General features: G+C 53.2%; 1 protein-coding gene across 2 annotated transcripts; it reads left to right on the forward strand.

The window, feature by feature from the left end:
• The first annotated feature begins 399 nt into the window (after positions 1–399).
• On the forward strand, positions 400–14,760 carry LOC119100710 (tropomyosin-1, isoforms 9A/A/B-like). 2 transcript variants are annotated; one of them, XM_037223789.1, is made up of 9 exons: positions 400–650; positions 6,021–6,154; positions 7,796–7,913; positions 9,424–9,494; positions 10,287–10,362; positions 11,780–11,842; positions 12,152–12,221; positions 13,220–13,353; positions 14,263–14,760. In XM_037223789.1, the coding sequence occupies exons 1-8, from the start codon at positions 510–512 to the stop codon at positions 13,300–13,302; spliced, it is 756 nt and encodes a 251-aa protein (XP_037079684.1). In that variant the 5' UTR covers positions 400–509; the 3' UTR covers positions 13,303–13,353; positions 14,263–14,760. The 2 variants fall into 2 exon arrangements, with proteins under 2 accessions (XP_037079684.1, XP_037079683.1); XM_037223788.1 differs by lacking the exon at positions 9,424–9,494 and adding an exon at positions 9,778–9,848 and having other exon boundaries at positions 402–650; positions 14,263–14,758.
• Positions 14,761–15,233: the final 473 nt, after the last annotated feature.

A 15,233-nucleotide genomic window follows, 5' to 3' on the forward strand; every position in this document is an offset into this window, starting at 1 on the left:
ATACTGAGATCTACCTACTAACGCTCGCTTTACCCGTTTGCGATCACCGCGGCCATTAACTAATAATATTCTTGTGTCGTGCATGTACTTTCTGTAAAGGAAGACGCGTGCTGGGGTATAAATGAACCAGGCCTTCAGAATGAAACAATGTTCACTGAAAATGTGGAAAGGAAACCATACCTCTGCTATTAAGACCGATGAATCAAGCCATGCTCATGACCTATTTAAGTCATAATTATCAATTATGTTTATTTGTTGGCCTTAACCTATTTGCAGAAGCTAAAAATAAATGACATTACACTCAATACATAAGCAATTGCTATGTTGTTTATCGGCTTTGGGTCGGTAAATCCAACTGTTTTTTTGCGCACTACTTCGGTTGCGCTACGGTTGTAGTGTGGTGGCGAAAACTGGTGACCGATTGGCGACCATATTGGCAGGGTGGTGTCCGGCGCGTGGGGTTACGGAGTTAAATTGTGCGAAGTGGAGTGTCACAAGCCCGGGACATCATGTCTGCCGGACAGGGAGCTACGCTGCTGGAAGTTTTGAAGAAGAAAATGACTCAGACAAGGGATGAGTTAGAAAAGAAACGGGATGAATGTGACGAGTTGAGACACCTAGTAAACGAAGAAATCAGGCGCCGGGAAGAAGTAGGTTAATGCTGCGACATTTCACGGCGTCTTTTTTATCTATGTTTTTCGAACGTCATTTGCATCCACCCTGTCATCTCATTCAAATGTGCGGTGTTATGCATGGGTTGTGATGGACAGTGGTAATTATGTATCGCCAGAGGAAAGTTGTCACCTGAGACCTGTCCCCTGTCCCTCAAGAAAAAATGACATGTACAGCATATGCTTTCAAATAAGGTCTAACCAATATATAAGGCAAGCATCCTACTTTTGTTGTCCACAAAATGAAGCTTAGATTTGATAGAGTGGTGTGCAGTCCAGGTTATGCAATTTGGTCATTGCTAGACATTTTATCAATAGGATGTTTTATTTAAGCCACATCTGACTGAAAAAGGCATTACATGTATTTTGGATTCTTCATCAACAAAAGTTTTTTGTGATATGATGCTGACCAATTTAATGGGCATTAAAAGTGTGGTGCATAATTGTGCTCCCTTTTGCAATAATGGGTTGAAAATGTCATCATAGTTTAAGGAATATTGCATGAATTACAGGTGCCCAAAGCTGGTTGGAGACATCAATGTCTAAGACTCATACAGGGAGACTAAGGCGATCCAGTCCTTATTAGATTGAGTACAGGCAGTCCAACTACTGCCTGTTGGGTCATGATTGAGGGTTGCATATCCAAACTATGCTTTGAATTAATTAGGTCAGGATTTAAGTGTGCACCTGTGATGCTTCTGCTTTTTATGATCTGTACAACATACTAGTGGCAGCATAGCATGCCTCATGTTTCCAAGGTATTGTAGACCAATTCTGACAAAAAGATAGTCTGACATGCCACATGTCCATTAACAAGATGTCATAGTAGCAACACCATGCACAATAGTGATAATGCACACCATGGGAGTATGTGTTTGAGTAGAACAAATTCCTCAAGAAAAATGCCAGGTTCATTTGACTTGACTAGTGTTGAAATTCCCAAAATTTTCCTGGTAGCAGAGTACAAACTTTCTATAGTGTAGTACAAAATTATCCAAGTGCTGTGGGTCATTACACTTTATTCAGGTAGTCTTAGAGATAACAGTACAAGAGGTGGTTCTCAACAAAAGTGCCACTCTTCATATTCAGCAATTCATGTAAAAACATTTTAAATGAAAGGAAGCATCATTAAACATGGCATGCTAAAACAACAGTCTCATATTCTCTTCTATGAAACACATGTGCATATATATTGGTCTGCAATTTATGAAAGGCTCTGCATATACACCCTCCAAAATGGAGGGCAGCTACATGTGGCTTAAACACCCTCCAAAATGGAGGGTGAGTATGATACACATGGCCAGACAAAAACAGAAAAAAAGCAAATTAACAGACCACACAGGGCCACCTACTCATGCTCCGCCACAATGACACAACTCACGCTCCACCACAGTCACGCTACCCACGCTCTACCAGCTAACTGGCCTTAAAAGCAGTTGAACACTCATACCCTCCCCCCCCCCCCCCCACTCCCATTCAACACACCAGGCCCCACATGTCCCAACTGAACAATAGAGACAGGCAGCACTCCCAATCTACAGAGCCAGCACGAGTGCAATGCCTTAAAGACCCATGCAGGCTGGCCAAAAGGAATCGGAGTCAGTCACTCAACTGACTCCAGCTGATAATGCAATGTATTAATGGATTTTGATGTGCCTTGACCAATATCATTGTGAAATATGATTATTTATGTTGCAGTTTATTGATGTTTTTAGTGCTAATAAACCCTTCTCCGTAATTCGCTGGGCCAAAGTTATGGGCTTATGTTGCTCTGGTGTCCTGGTGTTTTGCCGGAGTGAGATGGCTGTTTCCTATCAGTTTTTTGGCTATTGGTAGCAGCATCTTTAGACTTGAAAGGGTATTTTTGTAAAAATTGGATTACCAGCTCTAAATTCTCACCCTTAAGTGACAAATTTAACTTGGTTTAAATCCACAGCTGCTGTACTATTTTTGTACTCCGGATGCCAGGAAGTGGCCAAATATCCAACCACATGGCGGTTCTGGATGAGTATGAAGAAGTCCTTCATAATTGTGATGCCCACCTGTATACAGCTTCCCTCCAAATGTTTACAAATCTGTTCAAGACATGAGCATGAGCAGAATATTTATGCTCTTGACAAATCAGTCATGAGGAGGCAAATAATTAAGGCCAATTGGAGAGTTTTGCTATGTCCAACCTCCAACCGGAGCTGGAGGCGGGCGCAAGCCGCTGAACAGTCCAGACGTTTCCTATGCTGAATTGCCAGTGGTTCTCTTATTTCCATCGCCATGACATAGTGGTGGCGCATGGGTAGGTGGCCATCTGTGGTGGGTGATTGCGTGTGGTTTTCTATGACTGTTTGTTGCATTCTTGGCAATTAATGCGGTTTGTTGTCAATAGTAGGTAAAGTCATGTTCAAGTTTGAGTTGGTCTGCATAGGGCATACAACGGGAGAGCTTTGCTAATCTAAAGACCGGTGTGGTTGTGGTACTTGTTTCTCATTTCCCAGTATTGTTCAAAGGCGATTCCATTCAGCATTCACACACTTTTTCACATTTCCGTACATGGTTTATCATATACCTAGGTGGCAACACATGCTGCTTGCTATTGGGCATCTTGGTCTGGTGGATGCATGATTTGTGCTCTTGCAAATATCAATACATGGCTCCTGATGGAAGCAGCAAGTCTCAAGCTGTTGCACCTTCTGGTTTTGTTTAGTCCTGACACAAAGAAGAAGACTGAATTTTTCCAAAAGCTGTTCTTGTTGCATCATGACAATGAGTACAAAATATTTCATTTTGCGTAGTCACAAACTTGGAGTACAAAATCTCCTGGTATACATTATACCAGGAAAAGTCAAGTTTTCCAACACTGCTTTACTTAACAAGGTTGGTCTTATGATTGGGTTGAATATTTTCCTGGGTTTTACCCACATTTAGCCTAACCTTATCTGTTTTGGGACTCAACCCAATGGGACTTCCACCCTATGCTCAGCTGACTTATCAGTTAGTTGACAATCAGCTTCATCTTTTGCTGCTCTTGCATTCTATGAAAGCCACCTGTGTCACATGTTCTGTACCATCAGTGTTAGATTGAATTGTTTTCTTTCAAGGGCAAGATGACATGATCTTACTGTTTTCTGATTGTTGGTGGCATTATGTTGTATAAAGAGATGTCTTATTTAGACAGGTGGATACACAAGGATGCATACATACATACAACAATACAAATGGAGGGAAGTCCCTGCAGCAACCCCACCTACCCCTGGTGATCAACAGTGTAGGTCGCTACATGACAGTGCTGTACAACTCCCTCACATCAGACCCCCCCAGGTACCCATCTGTTGCCTTCCGCTTGGGATGTTAAGTTACATCAGAGCATCATGCATGCAATATTTTGTTTGCATCAACTGCCACCTGAAGACTTTCCAGGTGTTATGTCACTCAGTGGCATGAGTGAGGCATCACTTATTATGTTTGAGTTCAGATGTGAGCTCAGTGAACATGTGAGATCAAAAGGGCAGGGATTATGTTTGGTCATGCATGTTAACTGTTGAGCTTTTGATAAGATAGCAAAAATGGAGGCTGACAGTACAAACTGGCAATGATAAAAATGACCTAGAATAATTCATCTTTTTGAAAATTGGTCTTATCAGTTTTAGTACTTCACTAATCAGTTAAACATAAAATAAAGGTGCTTGTGTGGAAGGAGGGGGTAACATGGTTTCCTAATCTTCTGTCATTTACCTTCGAAACCATGCCAGAAATTTGACGTGCAAAACTAGAATACTCTGATCTCAGAAGCCATTGCTCCGATTATCTCAAAGCTTTCCTCACGCTATGGCCAAGGTTGATTCCCTGGTGCAGTTGTGAAAATGGTGACCGACCGGAGGGCAATCGCCCTCAGAAGTGGTCTGTTTGTGGGTCATCGGCGGCGGCGGCGGCGCGAGCCAGCCTTACCGAGAAAACTCATCGGGACCGAGGAATCAAACATTGATCATGCCCTTGCCAGGCGACTTTTGTGGAAATGTGTTGTGGGAAGAATACAGATCGTCTCTTTCCAATGAACTAGCCGTTTACCGCTAGAGGATGTCACAAAATTTTAGGTAAACCCTGTCCTATGCTGTTGACAAAAAAATCGTCCGAGAAATCAATAGATTATGACTTAAACGCTGTTATCTGACAATAATCAGCCTTCATTATACCAGCATGCATTTGTAAAACATCGTCATCAAGCAACCATGGGGCAAAAGTCGCCTTTTCAAGCCGTGCTCAGTCCCGTGACGTCCACGCTGAATTTCGCCGGTACAGACAAATGCTGATTTGATGGCATTCAGTATCTCCTGATATATGGAATATTGCTAGAAAGTAAAAGAAAGAAAGATATTGCTTCCATAGCAAATGAAAAACAGGCCAAAAACCATTTTGCATGTATTAAGTTCAAATAGCACTAGGATGCCAACGTTCTACAGCAGCCGGCGTCAACTCACCACAGCCCAGTTATACTCTCCAGTCTGGAAATGCTAAGGAACGGGCTGAGCTTGAATCCACCTACTGCACCGCATGTCATGTGTTAATGAGCGCCCTGTGGCCACCACTTCCCGCAAGTTTGAAAATCTGCCCGGCCGTGCCACGCAGATTCGAAAACCCGCTCCACCCCATAGGGAATTTCCTGGGAACAAGGTTCGCCCTACTTTGCAAGTTTTGTTTGTGGCCACAGGCAGCTTCCGGATGTTTGCATGCATGAACGGGGCTGCTGGGAGACATGACGTCATGGGTCGGCCTGCGCCGCGGGCGCTGCACAGCCGTCTGTCACCGACCGCTGGCGGCCGGGGGGTGGTGTCATGCGACGGAGCGTTACACACCGACACGCCGGCACCTGTATTACCGATTGCGAGGTAGTACAGGTGACGGCCAGTCCCTGCGTCGGTCCGTCCCCGTCCCGCGGGGTCGCCGCGGGGACTTCTCTCCGTTTGTATCCTTGCACGGCGCGCTGAGACTCCACGACACTGTTGCTCGGGGAGATGGACGTGTTGACGGGGGCAGGCGCCACGTTATCCTCGACGTCTGGCGTGCACGGCAATCGTGCCCGTGACATGTCTGTTTTGGTGCCCAGACCTTTACTGACCCGATAAAAGTGACCGCCGGGCTGCCTGGATCGGTGTGGTCGGACGGAGGCGGGCGTGGTCGTCGGCCATGGGCGGGATGTCAGCTCTGGGACAGTGCACCGCTGGTGGCCGTGCCGTCCGAGGAGGGGTCAGCGTGACGGCTTCTGTCCCCGGCCGAGCGCCGGGGTCGGCCCTGCCACCGTTTGCTGCTCTCCTCTCATGACCGCATGACGGAGGGCCGGCGTGACCGGGTGTGCCGCAGTCTGAGGGCGAGGTCTCGGCTCTGGGCCGCCGTATCCAGCTGCTGGAGGAGGACCTGGAGCGCTCCGAGGAGCGGCTGGCCACCGCCACCACCAAGCTGGCCGAGGCGTCCCATTCGGCCGACGAGTCGGAGCGGTAGGTTCTCCCTCTGCCCTGCAGGCACCCAGCGGGAATCGGGTAGCTATCCTGGGTGAGGCGGTAAAAATCCATGCGATCTCTAGCTGCGGTTTCGTCTCTTCATTGGGCCAATTTTAGTTTCTTGGTACGCTCCCACTGTGTTGGGTGCAAAAATATCAGACCACAGAAGTACAGGTATGATCGAACCCCTACCTAAGACCAGAAGTTCACGTGTGTATGGTTTCTTGGGTGATCGGCCTATGTCGTGTGGTATGTTTATGATATGTTAGGTATGTGTAAACGCGCGCCACGCTCACCGTTATCATATTACATGTGGAACCTGAACGTATGTCTAATATGTCTACCCCAAAATTGTATCCTTAGACGTCTACCCCCCCCCCAAAAAAAAACTTTTTCGTGATTCTATTTTTCGGTTTTTTGGTTGCGATGAAAATGACAGGCGAACAGACAAATCCACTTACTAATAGTCATTCGGAATGTTTGCGTTTTTTGTCAAACTTTGAATACAGTCGCCCAAAATGTAACTTCTTACAAACTCTCCGGTATGCTCAGTGCAAAAAGCCAAGTTCCAAGAGTATACCAAGTTTGCTGGCCTGGCATCGACGATGCATTAACAGAATAATCACACGCTGTTCCGGTGGTCCTCCACGGACTCATCTTTGCGCTTGTACATTGGGCTTTGACCCCGGATCAGACTGGGGCACGCGGCCATATTGGTACACATGTCCGCCCCGTGTGGGGCTGGCCGCGTGCGGCGAGCGCAGCACATGGTATGACCAATCCTCCCACGTTTCGTGTGATGTGGCGATAACGGTTTGGGCCAGGACCGCAAAATTTGGTACACAGTGCGCCTGTTCATGCTGTCTTTTATTCGGCTGGTACCCAGTGTGGTCACGCTAGATTTCACAGGCGGCCTTTTTAAAATGCCTGGACAGTAGGACAGACGGGGGGCGGGGGGGGGGGGGCAGACCTATCGTTTGCTGTCAGGTCTATTAAAACGGCCAGTAAGGCTTACTCTGGAACGTCTTTTTTTCGCTATCATGTGCCGGCTGGACATGAGTAACGCTATCTGGCTGAACATGAGTAACAATTAATCGTATTACACTGCAATAGCTTCGTACCGCCATTTTTTTTTTTTTTACTCCATCGGCGGCAGACTGAGGGGGTGGGCGTAGTAGCAACGCCTCATGGTGTTTTAGGATCTGCTTACTAAATTTGTAAAATCAGCGGCCTCCTGATAGCTCCGGTCAACCCAGTCTTGGCGTCGTTATGTTATGTCAGTTGTACGGGCGACGACGTCGCAGGTTGCGCTGACGTCACTGCAACCCTTAAACGGTCTCGTGGCCGTCTGACATGCGTGGCTGTTGTCTTTGTAGCCGGTACCAAACAATAGGACGCGCCATTGCGTTTCAGCCCCTATTTTAGTTGAGGCGATGCAGATTAACCATATAACATGCATTTCCACTTAGAAGTTTGTCAGTTGTTCTCCTATATCTTGCACATATGCGTGTTCACTTGTATCATTTGCTGAAACGTCCCTGACGAAGATGAGCTGAAGGGTTGGTTGCCTTGCATCTGGTCCTCATAACAGCGCGCCCCCGTGCTAACGCCGTGGCGTACGATGTGTAACCCTGCCAGGCAGCGCAAGGCGCTAGAAAACCGGACGAACACGGAGGAGGACCGGGTGGCGATCCTGGAGGCGCAGCTGGCCCAGGCCAAGCTGATCGCCGAGGAGGCCGACAAGAAATACGAGGAGGTAGGACGGCGCGCTGTGCGAGGCCGACGGACGTGCTGCTCGTCACCTGTCTCCCCACGCCAGCTGTGCGCTACCCTCCGCCTGTCCGCCCGCCCCCGCCGTTTCCCACAGACGTCGGCCGGCCGGGCGGGCGGCTGCCGTTCGGCGCTGCCAGCTCCGTCGGCGGCGAGCCCCCCCCCCCCCCCCCCCCCCTCCCCATATCCTCCTCCCCACCGTCCCATGAGCGGTCGCCTGTGATGCCTGCAACCCGCTCTGATCGGTGACCTGTGGCACTGGCGCAGCGTGCGCGGAGTGCTGGCGAGCCGCTGTCTCGGACGAGGGGCACAGGGACGCCCTGGAAAGCCGGCTGAAGCAGGCCTGCTCGCTGGCCCAGGAGGCCGACCGGAAATACGAGGTGACGCCGTGTGGTTTACGCCACTGACCGTGTCGCGCTCCCCCGGCACTAACCGCAACCACGCTGTGGTCCGGAGCCCGCGCCCGCCGCACCCGGTGCAGGGACGCGCGGGCAGGTGTGCCGGTGTGCCATGCCTCCAGACTTCTACTTGACCTCGGATGAAAGCGAAATGAATTGCAGTAGTCGAGGTTGCGTTGAATCAGGATGGAATCCGTGCATTGGTTATGTTTTCTAGTCGGAGTCTGACCCGATTGAAGTATCTTGCCTTGAAATGTTGGTGATTGGCCCCAATAGATATGTAAGTAGTTGCCTGTTTTTGCATTGCGCTGGTTTGTATTGGTCCAAATTGTGGGACGCCACTATTGCTGTCTGGTTATCAAAATCCATGTCCCTGTAGGCCTTTATGAAGGCCGGAGCTGACCATCTCATAACCTGCCTTCAGCGGACCGAATTCCATAAAAATGTGTAATGGAATCAAGCCATATGTACTCAGAACTGCAATTGAAGTCATCAGACACCGCAGTGTTTGTGCGAATCTGTGTCGGAATTATGCGCACCGTAACGCAGATTCTGTGTCCATTTCGCGGCTGCGAAATCTAACAATGGTGGATTGGATGCTTCTGCTGTATTCATGGCGACAGAATTGGAGCAATGCGCATCGCGTGCTTTAACACGTCCCATGCGTGCGTGCGTGTGCCGCGTGCGCACTCACCTGTGTTTTATCCGTTCAGTGCGTGCTAACCATAGATGGGTGTGGTACCTAGCTGAGTAGCCTGCGACAAACCGCTGCATGTGGTGTGTGCCGTGTGACCGCTGTTGGAGGACGTGACGCGCTGACGTGACCCAAACGGTGGCTGTTCAGTCCCTGTCTCGGCCATGAGCGTGTCAACAGCGACGAGAACCTTGTTCTGCGATTTTCTTCTCTGCGCTGCTCTGTTCTCCGTTTGGTTGTCGGGAGCGAGAGTTGGTGACGCCGCCCCACGCCCGTGCTGTCCCCGCTCCGCTGGGTTTGTGGGCGCCCCGGCTCGTGACTCTGGCCCCGTGTCTGGCCGTGCTGGCCGTCCCCGGCTTCGACCTACGTCCTTCTGACGGGGGGATGGGGCGCGGCAATCGCAGGTGGCCCGTAAGCTGGCTATGGTTGAGGCAGACCTGGAGCGGGCTGAGGACCGCGCCGAGACGGGCGAATCGTGAGTGGCTGAGCATGGCCTGCCCGTAGCCGCCGGCTCACCATGGGCGTGTCTGTGTTTGTGTGTGTGTGCGTGTGTGTGTGCGTGCGTGTGCGCACGGCCTTTCCACAGGAGGTTCCGCCAGCCGCTGTCGATAGCATGTTGTCGCCGCCATGTTCTTTCGTAGTGGTGTTAGCCGTTTATTTTTGGTGCATGGCGCGTGGTTTGCGTGTGACGCTCGGCCGTCGCCCGTCTGGTCGTCCGCTTCTGCCTGACACGACCCGTCTGCGGGGGTCGCCGCCAGGTGGCACGCAAGGTGGTGATGCTGGAGAACGACCTGGAACGGGCTGAGGAGCGGGCCGAGACGGGCGAGTCGTGAGTAGTAGGCCGCACGTGCTCCCTCCCCTCCCCCGCACTCGCTAGCGGCGCGCCGCAGTTGTGAACAGGCACGCCCGGCCGGGCCGTCGCGCGTGACGTGTAATGTTTGCATGCGTCTGTTTGATCAGGCGGTGGCGACCGCGATTCCGTGCTAGAAAACTCGCCGCTCTAGCGTGTTCCAGCGTTTGATGAATTCTCTGCTGGTTGATATGGTTGTGATGGACTTGTGTATGTATCGATGCGTACATCGGCATCGATCGTGTCGCGTTGTTTTGCAGTGGATTATTGGCTCCGTTGATCTGATGCTGAAATGCAGCTGTGTATATGGTGGTCGCCCCTTGTGTCCCGCCGGAGGATGGTGGCGCCCGTCCCTGATGTCCAAATGACAGTGCGCGAGCGCGGGGCGTACTGTAACGGGTGCCTGTTGCTCTGCAGCAAGATCGTGGAGCTGGAGGAGGAGCTGCGCGTAGTGGGCAACAACCTGAAGTCGCTCGAGGTCTCCGAGGAGAAGGTAAGAGCCTTTCCTTGCCCAGTGGCGGCTATCCGCGAATGCAGGCTCACGCCGGTTTGTGATGACGTGACAAGGCAGACATACATTAATCGTAAAACTGGCGAACTTTTGTAGCTATTCCGGTATGGTTGGTGTCTTTAAGCCATTAAGTATGAAAACTCGGGGCGTTATTCACGCTTTGGTCGTCATGGCTAATAGTGAGTTTGTGATTATTGCATGAAGCATACCTGAGTGAATGTTGAATATGCATACAAACTTATGTATGGGCATTGGGCGTGTTTGGTAGGTGTTCCCCTTGTAGTAGCCAATTCAGTAATTCAACTATGTGCGGGATGCCGCAACCAACGGCTGGTGGGCGTGGTTGCCGTGAGGGGCGTGGCCGGGCGGCCGTCATCAGAGCGGACCGCGCCGCGCCGCGACTGCCGTGTCTCCCCGTCACTGCTTCACTATCGGAGTGTTGTTCACCGGTATCGCTGCCCCGCGCTAATCCTATTCCCACAAGCGTCCGATTAAGCGTGCGATACGGTATCGCCGGACCGCCAGACGTCTCGCCGCGTGCCTTGAAGGGGCTCGTGCCTGGTGTCTGACGATGTCTGGACTAAGGGCCTCCCTGTCGCTGCTGAAGGTAGCTGCCGGCTATGGCAGCTCTATGCGTGCATTTAGCCGCTCGTTGAGACTCCGGACAGTCAGTTGCCTGGCCAGCGGGGCCTGCAGCGCCCCCACCACCTTAGCTCGGTGGCCAGGACAATGTTCGGGAACCGCGCCGACTGTCCTGCAAGGGGTGGGGGGCGGACTGCCGGCGATAATCTGATTGGCACGCGTCACTGTAGCCTCTGTGCCTCTCAGTCGGAGTGGGTGAAGTGTCGGGTCGTGCTCGTCACGTGCTGGCGCCCGCAAAGCAAGGCCGGCGTGTTGCCGTAGGCCAGCGGTGTGGAGGGGCGGGTAAGGGAACCGATCGAGATGATAACAGATGGAATGCAACAGGTAATGAGTCTTGTGAGCGAGGACACGGTGACCCGCCACTGTGAGAACGAAGCGGGCCGCAGGCAGTGACTGGCCGCTCCGGGGACGTGGGCAGGACGACCTCAGGCGTCTGGCCCGCCAGGGACGCCGGCATTGGTTTCTTTACCCCCCCCCCCCCCCTTTAGCACCGCTGTGTCGGCAACCGTGCGTCGGTTCCATATCTCCGTTCTTGTCTTAAATCAGTGCCGTGTTGTCCGAATGTTCGCATGCACCCCGCCGTTCTGCTGTCTCCGGCCGCAGCAGGTCCCGCTGGAAGGGGGAGGATGAGGGGGACGTTAGGACTGAAGCCTGTATTGCTAGTGTGCGCCAGCAGTGCTTCGGCCACCGCGTGTCGCCAGCCCTGGCTCGCCCCCTGACGCCGCTGACCGTGGCGCCTGGCGTGTGTCCTCCGCAGGCCTCTCAGCGGGAGGAGATGTTCGAGACGCAGCTGCGTGACAGCGAGGCGAGATGGAGAGAGGTCAGTGGTGCCTCTGCTGTGCTGGTGACGCGCGCACCGAGATGGTGAGGGTAACCAGTTCGGTTGCCCCCTGATGATAACTGACGCTAGCCGCTGACCCACCGTCAATTGACAACTGTCTAGCGCTGGCTTACCTCAGCTGCGGATGACCAGGTCTGTTGGATGGCGCATTTATTGTGAAGATTTTTAAAACTCTGACCCATGTGTTGGTGGTGCGAACGACCCAGAAGCAGTTTGCCTTGCACGGACCCGAGTGTGGGGCCAGGATGGGCGTCAGCTGGTCTGACTGGCGGCCGGCCATGTCCGCAGTCGGAAGCCCGCGCCGAGTTTGCCGAACGCTCCGTGCAGAAGCTCCAGAAGGAGGTGGACAGACTGGAAGGTGCGTCCCACCCAACCACGATTCCTACTGGCGTTCGTTTAGGGCTGTATAAATGCTCGGCACTCGTACTGACTGGGCTTTAAAGTCGCCCCCAGATTACCCGCACCATACCCGAGACTCGCTCCGGCTCCACGCCCGCCCCACGCCACTCGCACCTTAACTGAATCTCGCTCTGGCTAGGCTCCAAAGCCGTCCCACATCACGCGTGCATACCCGAGAATGGCTCTCACTGGGCTTAATAACTGCGCCACGTCACTCGCACCATACCTGATACTCGCCCTCTGGCTAGGCTCCAAAGCCGTCCCACATTACAACGCACATACCCTATTCTCGCTCTGGCTGGGCTCCAAAGATGCCCCACATTACACGCACATACCCTATTCTCGCTCTGGCTGGGCTCCAAAGATGCCCCACATTGCACGCACATACCCTATTCTCGCTCTGGCTGGGCTCCAAAACTGGCCAACTTTGCACAGACCATACGCATACGCGAATATCAGCCACGCCCTCCTTGTCTTTACAAGCAGCGTGCGTTGAAAAACTGAGAGCGGGCCGCCAAAGCGTATTGATGCAGGTAACTGCGTGATGCCGGCCACAAGGCGGGACATGTGCGGCACGCACGCAGCACTCCACGGCGGCTCTGCGCACCCTAGCCCCGTCCCGCCTCGCGGCCGCGTGTGTTCGCACGTTCGCGTGGTGCACTGTCAGTTACCTTGCATGGTTTGCGTTGAGTGTGTCGCAACTGACCTGGGCACCACGCAGTGTCGATGAGAATCTAGCCTAGGACGTGGACCTCCTGTAGCAGCGTGGCGACGGCAGCACCGGGTTTGCCTGTGCCGCTGCCGCTAGCCCGGTGTGCTTGACCTCGGCTCTCATTTGGTTTTGTCCCGGCCTGCCGTTTTGTTCCTTTTTGCTCTACCGGCCGTCGGGCCTTGGTTTTCTTCCGTTCACTAATTGTGCACGTCGCTGGCCGTGTCTGCCGCTCCTTCGGTGAGCAGATAAGCTGGTGGAGTGTCGTCAGCAGCAGAAAAGGCTCGAGGACGAGATGGACACGACGCTGAAGGATATTCAGAACTTGTGAGCGCTCGCCGCCCACTAGTGAGCGTGTACCTGTGTGGTGGCAGCACGGCAGGTGAGCACGCTGCCGAGACTGAAAAATTCGGCGCCAGTCCTCCCTTTCCAGTGATATCTGGTTTGTTCGCCAAAAGCCGTGGATTGCAATCGTGTAGATACACAATTCCAAGTCTCTGGCGGTCTTCTCGCCCCAGCGGCGACGTAACCCGTTTTCCGTTGACCTAGAACCGTGACTATTTGACCGGCCTGGCCGATTTGCCAAGCCAAGCCAAGGTTTGAGTTTTGCCAAGATTTACCTATGCTATATTATGTGCTATTTTGGTACAGTGCTGTAATATTTGCGTTGTTTTTTCACGTCGGCATGGGTTCAGGTAATGTTGATCCGTTCTGCTGCATTGGTTACTGAGTTCGCTTGTGGCGTTCGCCGCAGCCGCCTGCTCAGAAGCCTCAGAGGCCTGCAGCTGGTCCACTTCGTGATTTGTTGAATGCTGTCAAAAACCATCAGCAGTACAGCTGCGCTACTCTCGCTGTCTTGGCTCTCGGAATGCGTGATATAAATACGTATCATACATAACATCGGCGAATGTTGGCTAACGGGACTGAGCGGCGCCCTTTAAAGTGAAACATGGGGAGACCACTCGGTCTGGAGCTAATGTCTAGTCCCTGCGAGTGAGCACGTGCGGAGGGAAATGTAGAATGCTCGTTAATCGCGCGACGGTCATGAAATAAACATTTAATTAGTATTTTGTTTTCCGTCGACCCATTGTTTTTTTGTGTCCAAGGCCCAACTTCCTGGGTTGCTTCAATGAGACGAATATCTGTCCTTCGATATCGAGTCATTACTGGCTGCTCTGTCTAACTCTGCGCGTATTGATGGCCACTGACGATGGCTGAGTGCTGGACAATAGCTGCCCGTCGTCCTGCCGGCACCGATCTGCCGGCTGACGCGACCTGCCTGCGATTGCAGACGATCTGGCGCACGAGAAGGAGTTTAGGACCGCCTCTGACGGGCTGGACGCAACCTCCTCCGATGTGCCAGGCTGCCAGACCGCCTGGCCGCTGTCAGACACCTGCCGCCAACTCTGCCAGTGGCGCGTGCGCCTGAACGACCCACTGCCGGGCGCCAATCGTTACCCGCCCACCCTCCGCCTCCGCCGCCTCTGCCTGTCCGCTCTCTCCGATGCCGCCTGTCTCTTTTCTGTCGCTTTTGCGGCCCGCGTGCTATGTGTGAGCTGAGCGCCTATGTGCCCGCAAAAGAGGGTGCCCGCCAGCGCTGCCCCGCCGCCACGCGCCGCTGCCGGCCGCCCGCCGAAACGCCGCGCGCGCCTCCGCTACCGCGCGTACAAGCCGGTCACCGACGAGGAAGCGTGCAACGGCACCGTCGACCAGCTGGACACGGCCTTGGCTGAGGTGTCGGGCTGCCAGATGGTCAGCCGGCGGCGGCCCGTCGCCACCCGTCCGCAGCCGCCACGAGACGCTCGCTGCCGGCTGACTGGATCCGACCCACCGCCGGGCAGACCGGGCCCCGGGCGCGGTGGCCGCCACGCGCCCCGCGGTGTGATGATGCCGACACGCCGCGCCCGTCGCCTGTGCCCCCCCCCCCCCCCCCCCGCTCCCGAACGTATGGCCTGCTTCGTGACGGCGATGCAGGGTCCGGGTGACCACCCGCCGACTCCCGAGAGTCGCGCTGCTTCTGTCGCGTCTCTGCTTGGCCCGGGTGCTTCGTGGCCGGCCAAATTGCCGCCGACCCCAGTCTATTGTGCGTAGCCGGTTATTTCTTGTAATTTTTGCTATTGTATTGGCTTGTCTGAACGCTATGGCTATATTATGTATGGGTTCGAATGATGCATAGAAGCGTGTCTCGAGTCACTGATTTTTGGTTCGATCACGTGCTGACAAAATGAATTGTGATGATATCGCAGGTTGTACACAGCTGTA

Source organism: Pollicipes pollicipes, unplaced genomic scaffold, assembly GCF_011947565.3.
Source record: "Pollicipes pollicipes isolate AB1234 unplaced genomic scaffold, Ppol_2.1 Scaffold_4881;HRSCAF=5763_pilon_pilon_pilon, whole genome shotgun sequence".
In the NCBI taxonomy this organism is placed as follows: Eukaryota; Metazoa; Arthropoda; class Thecostraca; order Pollicipedomorpha; family Pollicipedidae; genus Pollicipes; species Pollicipes pollicipes.

Coding starts and splice junctions, on each gene's coding strand:
- LOC119100710 (XM_037223789.1), top strand. CDS start 510: ATGTCTGCCGGACAGGGAGCTACGCTGCTGGAAGTTTTGAAGAAGAAA. Junction 651..6,020: donor AAATCAGGCGCCGGGAAGAA/GTAGGTTAATGC, acceptor GGTGTGCCGCAG/TCTGAGGGCGAGGTCTCGGC. Junction 7,914..9,423: donor CCGACAAGAAATACGAGGAG/GTAGGACGGCGC, acceptor CGGCAATCGCAG/GTGGCCCGTAAGCTGGCTAT.